This window comes from Bos indicus, chromosome 10, assembly GCF_029378745.1.
Source record: "Bos indicus isolate NIAB-ARS_2022 breed Sahiwal x Tharparkar chromosome 10, NIAB-ARS_B.indTharparkar_mat_pri_1.0, whole genome shotgun sequence".
Taxonomy (NCBI): Eukaryota; Metazoa; Chordata; class Mammalia; order Artiodactyla; family Bovidae; genus Bos; species Bos indicus.
The window spans coordinates 26,551,274-26,559,810 of record NC_091769.1 but is presented as its reverse complement, the minus strand read 5'-3'; the positions used below and the strand labels follow the sequence as shown (position 1 = coordinate 26,559,810).

The 8,537-nt window shown below is 45.9% G+C and overlaps 1 protein-coding gene across 1 annotated transcript; it reads left to right on the top strand.

Annotated features, from left to right (window-relative positions):
- Window positions 1-2,400: 2,400 nt before the first annotated feature.
- On the top strand, window positions 2,401-8,041 carry LOC109564875 (purine nucleoside phosphorylase). The gene is made up of 6 exons (XM_019968442.2): window positions 2,401-2,559; window positions 4,431-4,600; window positions 5,911-6,014; window positions 6,219-6,394; window positions 6,486-6,676; window positions 7,404-8,041. Exons 1-6 carry the CDS (start codon window positions 2,426-2,428, stop codon window positions 7,619-7,621), a joined length of 993 nt encoding a protein of 330 aa, XP_019824001.2. The 5' UTR covers window positions 2,401-2,425; the 3' UTR covers window positions 7,622-8,041.
- The last annotated feature ends 496 nt before the right edge of the window (window positions 8,042-8,537 follow it).

The window sequence follows — 8,537 nt, the reverse complement described above, 5'->3', positions numbered from 1 at the left end:
TTCTTTGCATCATTCACTTAAGAAGGCTTTCTTATCTCTCCTTGCTATTCTTTGGAACTCTGCATTCAGATGAGTATATCTTTCCTTTTCTCCTTTGCCTTTCCCTTCTCTTCACTTCTCAGATATTTGTAAGGCCTCCTCAGACAACCATTTTGCCTTGTTGTATTTCTTTTTTGGGTATGGCTTTGATCACTGCCTCCTGTACAATGTTACAAACCTCTGTCCATAGTTCTTCAGGTACTCTATCAGATCTAATCCCTTGAATCTGTACGTCACTTCCACTCTGTATTCGTAAGGGATTTGATCTAGGTGAGACCTGAATGGCCTAATGATTTCCCCTACTGTCGTCAATTTAAGCCTGGATTTTCCAACGGGGAGCTCATGATCTGAGCCACAGTCAGCTCCAGGTCTTGCTTTTGCTGACTGTTTAGAGCTTCTCCATCTTCAGCTGCAAATAAAATCAGAGTTTGATATTGGACATCACCATCTGGTGGTGTCCACGTGTAAAGTCATTTCTTGTGTTTAGGAAGAAAGTGTTTGCTATGACCAGTGCGTTCTCTTGTCAAAACTCTGTTAGCCTTTGCCCTGCTTCATTTTGTACTCCAAAGCCAAACTTGCCCATTACTTTTGACTTCCTACTTTTGCATTCTAATCCCCTATGATGAAAAGGACATCTTTTTTTGGTGTTAGTTCTAAAAGGTCTTGTAGGTCTTCATAGAACCAGTCAACGTCAGCTTCTTCAACATTAGTGGTCAGGACATAGACTTGGATTACTGTGATAGTGAATGGTTTGCCTTGGAAACGAACTGAGACCATCCTGGTCATGTTTGAGGTTGCACCCAAGTATTGCATTTCACACTCTTTTGTTGACTATGAGGGCTACTTCAGTTCTTCTAAGAGAATCTTGCCCACAGTAGTTGGTCTTCCGAATTAAATTCGTCCATTCCCGTTCATTTTAGTTCACTGATTCCTAAAAGATTAATGTTCACTCTTGCCATCTCCTATTCGACCACTTCCAATTTACCTTGATTCATGGACCCAACATTCCAGGTTCTGCTTTGGCTCAGCCTCTTCATTCTTTCTGGAGCTATTTCTCTTCTCTTCTCCAGCAGCGTATCTACCATCTACCAATCTGGAGGCTTCAGCTTTCAGTGTCTTATCTTTTTGTCTTTTCATACTATTCATGGGGTTTGCAAGGCAAGAACGCTGAAGTGCTTTGCCATTCCCTTCTCCAATGGACCACATTTTGTCAAAACGTTCCACCATGACTCATCTGTGTTGGGTGGCCCTACCCTGCCTGGCTTATAGTTTCACTGAGTTACAGAAGGCTGTAACATGTGATCCATGTGATCATCTTGGTTAGTTTTCTGGGATTGTGGTTTTCATTCTGACTGCCCTCTGATGGATGAGGATAAAAGGCTTGTGCAAGCTTCCTGATGGGAGGGACTGGCTCTGGGGAAAACTGAGTCTTACTCTGAAGGGCAGGGCCATGCTCAATAAATCTTGAATCCAATTTTCTGCTGATGGGTGGGGCTGTGCTCCCTCCTTGTAATTTGGCCTGAGGCAGCCTATGGTCTCTAAGGTAGGGCTATATGTTTTTCCAAATCCTATAATCTCCAGATCAGCCTAATTGCTAGTGAAATTTGCTCAGTCATGTTCTACTCTTTGTGACCTCATGGACTATACCCAATATATAGGATAGATGCCCAATATATAGGACACCTACCTAGCTGGGGAGTTCATCTTTCAGTGTCACATGTTCACGGGGTCCTCAAGTGAAGAATGCTGAAGTGGTTTGCCATTCTCTTCTCCAGTGCATGGACTATACTGTCCATGGAATTCTCCAGACCAGAATACTGGAATGGGTAGCTAGCTGTTCCCTTCTCCAGGGGCTCTTCCCACTCAGGGAGCAGCACCCAGGTCTCTCGCACTGCAGGCGGATTCTTTACCATCTGAGTCACCAGGGAAGTAGAATCACCCTTTTTCCTTTGTTCAGGAAGGAACTCAGACAGAGGCTACTTAATTTTATTTCGAGTTTGCAGGATCTAAGGTTTAAAATTTTCTCTTTTCAAATCTCTCATGATTTGCTGTAGACACGGTCAGGAATGGGGGTGCAGACAGATGGTTAGAGGTTCTTCTTCCGGACTTCTAGCCCTGTTCCCGCACAGGCTTCCAAGCTGGAAACCCGACGTGCTGTAAGGACTGGGTGCAGAGGCACAACACTGGACGCTCCCACCTCCCTCCGTCCAGTCTCCGCTCCCACTCCGCCTAAGCTAAAGTGCAGCTGGACTGTGGCTGGAAAGAACTTCCATTAGATTTAGAGGCTTGCCCGGGGCTCTTGAGTCTGGGCGGGTCACCATGGAGACGCAGCCAATGGCTGAGTACTCGCTTGCCATTGGCTGGGGACTCTGGCGCTGGGGATATAATGAGCCAGCGCGGTGCAAACAGTCGCTGGGTGGGTAACACTCTGTTACTGGAGCCAGCTCAGCTCAGCGGAGCAGATATAAACCGAGAAGGGCCAACTCATCGAGAGGGCGTCTTCGGGACCATGGCGAATGGGTAAGGCGGGGACCAGGCCCAGGGGATCCAGGAGGACCCTGGGGAGAGGAAATGGCTATCTTCGAGCCCTGAAAACATAGCACTCTGGGTCTCGAGATTGCCAAGAGAGGGAACGAGTGCCCCGGAGATGCAGAGAGTCCTGGCTAGGAGCATGGTATCAGGGGCAAAGCAGCAGAGGGGTGGTGCGGCCCCGCCCTGGCAGGGGCGCCGGCGGGAATCGAGCAGGGTGGCGCCATCAGAGCAGGAAGGGGACTGGTTAGTAAATCGTGGACTACTCCCTAAAGGACCCGGTGTTTGTGTGTGCGTGCGCTGGGCCACGCACTTACTGAAGCGAGTATAGAGAGAGCATGCTTCTCCACCCACATGTCGGGGAAGAGGTCTTCTTAACCCATATGCTCGTCACTGATTCCGATTCGACAGTGTAGGGAAAGCCGCGAGGTACTTTTGGCGCCCGTATCTAGAGTTCCTCCTTCCGAGGAGAGAGTACACCTCGTCCCTCGCGAACACTTCTCTTCCCTCCTAGTTGGAGGTCCAATTAAGTTGCAGATGGCCTCTCCAAGAAAATGAAATTCTTACTCTTGACAGATCCTTCCCATTCCCTGCCACCCCTCCCCCACCCACACATCCCACCCCGCACTCCCTCGCGCCCTTGCCTTTGAAAACCTTTATTTCTGCTTTTGTCCTTGAAATCCCTACCCAGCGTTAGGGATCACGGTGGCTTCAGGGTGCCCAGGGATTCGGGGCATTTTTGGAATATTGATGGCTAATGAGGAAGTCCTGTAAGCTGTGGCTTCGACGTGCTTGATGAGCCAGGCTTCACTACTATTTTCCTTTCCTTTGCACCTTTTGGGGGTGATATTTGATTAATATCTACCATCTCACTGCTTTTCTCATCTCCATCATCCTTTGACCCCAATTCTATTGCCTCTACCCCGTCCCTTGCCCAGCTACTTGCCTGAGGGTAGCCCAGTGTGAGTCATTGAGTTTCCAAGGCAGTACTTTTGAAAGAAAAAAAAGGTTTCCTCTGGAGGTTTGGTTAGTTAGTTGTGTTCAGCTCTGTCACACCTAGTCTCCCCACCTCCCTTCTTGTTTTTTTCCAGATAGGTATGAGAGAATTGGACTAGAATTGTGAGAAAAATTCCCAGTTGATTCTTGGGGGTGTCTGGTTATGTCTTTAGGTCTCTGAAAGGCAAAGGACCTTGGATCTTGATGAAGAGAAGGAAAGATGGGAGAAGGCAGGGAGGAAAAATACAGGCAGGGGGAAGAGTTGTAAAAAAAAGGGAAAAAAAAAAGGTTCAAGTTCTGTGGACCTGTACCATGATTTTATGGACTCAAAGATCTTTGGAGCTTGTTAGCAAGTTTTTAATTCATTTTCAAACAGAGCCTATACAATAGGTGAGGCCAATCACATTCCCTTGCTTTACCCTAGAGGAAAGAATTTGAAGCACAAGTTAACTTGCTTAAAAAGACAAAATCTTATCTGGACTAGAATCCAGATAAGAGTTCTGCTTCCCTTAGGCCAGAATTATGAAACCTGTTTTCGGATGAAAATTGCCTGAGGCACTTTTGTAAGAGATTCTGGGGCCTCTCCCCAGAATGCTGAATCTGTAGAGGTAGGCTCCAGAGTCTGTAGTGTTCACAAGCTGCTGCTGAGAAACTTACACAGTCAGTTCTCCCCCAGTTCTTGACAACCAGATTTGTGGCCTGGATTTGCTTCTTTGTGCAGTAGCTTGGTCTAGCTCCTTGGCCAACTTCTGTATCCCCTGTCATCTTGGTACCCCTGCCAGCCTTTCTACACTGAAGGTTATTATTTTATGATACCGTTGGGTTGGGAGTGAATCTCACCTTGGTTTTCCATTTTTTCCTGCTAGATATACATATGAAGATTATCAAGAGACTGCAAAATGGCTTTTGTCTCATACCGAACAGCGACCTCAAGTGGCAGTGATCTGTGGTTCTGGGTTAGGAGGTCTGGTTAACAAATTGACTCAAGCCCAGACCTTTGACTACAGTGAAATACCAAACTTTCCAGAAAGTACAGGTACTGGCAAAGGGAAGGGGGGATGAGACTGAGGGATACTGATGGGATTGTGATGGGAGGGCAGTGATTCTATACTGCAAGGACTGGGTTCCATCCCTGATTGAGGAAGTTTCTCATGCCAAGTGTGAGGCTTAGAGGAGGGTCAGGTGAGAAACGGCCAAGTTTACTTGGTCAAGGACAAGGGTAGTTTATTTGGTTTAATTATTAATTTCTCAGGACTAACTTCTGTTGGTTTATTATTAATTTTAAACTTTGTCAACTTATTTTTTATATACTATTTGGGTTTTCCTAACTGTATCACCTCTGCTCTATTACAGGTAACTTTTTCATATGCTCCTCAATCTCTGAGTACCCTCTGAGCTCTCCCTCTTTGTTTTGGTTCTTCTCCCAGACCATTCATTCCCTTCAGAAATGTTAGAATAGAGAAATAGTAATAATTGTTACTATGTCTGTGTGAGGAGTTATCTTTGCAGTCCCACGCCCCTACCTGTCACATACAGGACGTGTATTCCCACAGGACTATTTTGTGAGTCACAAAAAAGATTTGTATGGGTCCAATGTCAGCCCCTTTCCTTGTTCATAGCCTTTATAGGAAGCTAGGCTATACCATGAGCTGCCTTTCACGAGTGAGGAAGCATATAGCTTAGTTATGTTCATAAGAATATGCATTTTGAGAGTTTTGAAAGTTTTGGAAAAGAGGTCTATGATTACAAAACTCACTGCATTCATTGTTACCCACTTACTCTATTTTTACCCACTATTCTATTACCCACTTATTTCTTTTATTTTCTTGTCTTATGTCTTTCTCATTCTTTTAAAGGTCTTTAAAAAGTAACTGGTGTATATTCGCATTAAACATCTTTAGCCCCATCGCTCTAATCTCAGAGTGTACTTGTATCTAAGTTTATGATTAATTTCTGTCTCCCCCCCCAGTGGCTTCCCTGGTGGCTCAGTAGTAAAGAATCCACCTGCAGTACAGGAGACCCTGGTTTAGTCTCTAAGTCGGGAAGATCCCCTGGAGGAGGGAATGGCAACCGACTCCAGTATTACTCTTGCCCAGAGAGTCCCATGGACAGAGGAGCCTGGCAGGCTATAGTCCATAGGGTCACAAAGAGCTGGACACGACTGAAGCAACTGAGCACACCCCCACCGGACTTAAAGTTTCTGAGAGTGGAGAGGATGATGTTTTCTATTGGTTAATAATACCCTCACATGTTGAACACAGTGAGTCAGGCCAGTGTAGGTGCTCAGGGGATATGTGTTGTATGAAAGCATCATTCCATGCATTTCCTTGTCTTTTCTGTATGCAGTGCCAGGTCATGCTGGTCGACTGGTGTTTGGGATCTTGAATGGCAGAGCCTGTGTGATGATGCAGGGCAGGTTCCACATGTATGAAGGCTACCCGTTCTGGAAGGTAAAACAGGGGCACAAGCTTGACTGGGTCTGAAAGAAGGGAGATAGAGCTCTCTCTCCTATTTTACTACCTAGCTGATCAGGCAAGGTAGATTTTTGGTTCTCTCCTTTCTCTTCTTTCATGAGGTATGTCATGTTTATCTGCATGGGTGTATTGGTAAAATTTTAAAGAAAACTCTCTGATGTTTTATCTTTCACTTCTAAGGTGACATTCCCAATAAGGGTTTTCCGGCTTCTGGGTGTGGAGACCCTAGTGGTCACCAACGCAGCTGGAGGGCTGAACCCCAACTTTGAGGTTGGCGATATCATGCTGATCCGTGATCACATCAACCTACCTGGTTTCAGTGGTGAGAACCCTCTCAGAGGGCCCAATGAGGAAAGGTATCTATCCTGCTTCTTTTTGTTTAGATGGGTCAGCTTGGGAGAGCTCCCTGACTTCCATTAATCTGACATAATCCAACCTGTGCTCTAGGTTTGGAGTTCGTTTCCCTGCCATGTCTGATGCCTACGACCGGGATATGAGGCAGAAAGCTCACAGTACCTGGAAACAAATGGGGGAGCAAAGAGAGTTACAGGAAGGCACCTACGTGATGTTGGGGGGTCCCAATTTTGAGACTGTGGCAGAGTGTCGCCTGCTGCGGAATCTAGGGGCGGATGCTGTTGGTGAGAAGGGGAACTTGGCTGGTGGCTTCATAATTTTGGGAGACTTTTTTTATTTTGTCTTCTTTTTGGCTGCCCTGCAGGGCATGTGGGATCTTAGTTCCCCAATCAGGGATTGAATCTGCAGTCCCTGCATTGAAAGCACAGAGTCTTAAACACTGGATTGCCAGGGAACTCCCTTGACTGGGAGGCTTGCAGAGAGGATCCTGGTAAAATAGGTTGGAAAAGAGTAAAAGATTGTAGATTTAGATGATACACTGAGGGAGGGGTCTGCTTTAAGGGAAGGTTGAATTTACTGACTTTAAAGGTGACTGGGAGGTTTGCACTGTAGCCTCAACCCATCACCCAGCACCAAGGACTTTAACCAGTGTAATGCTAATGTGAGAACTTTCCACTGTGTGATAACTGTTTTTGATTGTTTTAACAAATATTATAGGCACCTTCTATACCTCTGGCTGGAAAATAGAATTGCAACATTAGAACTGACTTTAAAATGATCACAAGCAGAGATAGAAATAAAGTATTGCAACGGTGATATTATAAGAAGTGTGTAAAGCCCCTTGAAGCCCAACTCTTTTAGGTAACACAGAACAACCTAAGCTTGACACTAGTTTAGCTGCTTGGTTGGATGTTTTCTTAGTGTCGAATTGTCAACGAGGTGATGAATGGAGGTGAGGCTAAGGGTCATTTGGGGATTCTGACAGTTGGTTTCCCTCTTTCTTCACGTCAGGCATGAGCACAGTACCAGAAGTTATAGTCGCAAGACACTGTGGACTTCGAGTCTTTGGCTTCTCACTCATCACAAACATGGTCATCATGGATTATGAAAGCCAGGGGAAGGCCAATCATGAGGAAGTACTAGAGGCTGGGAAGCAAGCTGCACAGAAATTAGAGCGGTTTGTCTCCCTTCTTATGCCTAGCATTCCAGTGTCAGGGCACACCGGTTAACCAGCCCCGGAGTGGGTTGGCCTCTCCATTATGGGATCTGGGGAGCTGCTGCCTATTTCAGCCCTTGGTGGAGTCACGTGCCTTTGCCTTAGGTGGCGGCAGAAAGGAGGGTCACCTTCCCTGCTTCTTCCACCAGACCTTACTGGTGCTGAGCCCTCTTCTGGTCATTTTGTCATCTCAAAATGATTTCCACTCCTATTCCTCTTCAAGAACTGGAGCCCCAACCCTAGCACACATCCAAGGATTTAGTTTGGGGCCCTCAAACTCAGCACAGGAACTATTACTGGCTTAAGATGGTCCTTTCACATTCCTTAGAGCTCAGTTCTGCCTCCTCAGAGCATTGGCGACCATACAGGGAAGAGCCTATTGCTTTTGGATTTTTATGCTATTGTATTTTGAATAAAGACAAAGATGAAATAATTTCTTCATTTTTATGTGATTTGGGATAAGGTTGGCATATGGACCGAGAGTGACAAGAAACCAATCATAAGACCACATTTTGTTCGACTCTGTGCTTCTCAGACAGCGAAGAACTGAGATGAGGTGGTATGTGAATTCAGGGTAGGATGAAGCAAAGGCAAAGAGGTGAAAGTGAGAGGAAGTGCTAGAAGATAAGGAAAGGCTAACTTCGGGCACATAATGGCTACTTCCCTTGGATCAGTCTTCCTCTGCCCCTTTGCTTTCTGGTAGGTTCTGTCTACTCATGAATATCTGAATTAGTTCACTGACCTCAGCTTGTGTTCCATAGTTGCCACTTCCTTGTTATGCCCTAGTTGTATTTCCTATTGATTTCCTTCAGTTCCCTCACCGAACACCTGCCATAATCCACAGCAGCCATACACTCCTTCACTCCATTCTCACAGTGCAATGGCAAATACCCTTTGCTGCCCACCACGCCACTGCTGATGAGTGTGCT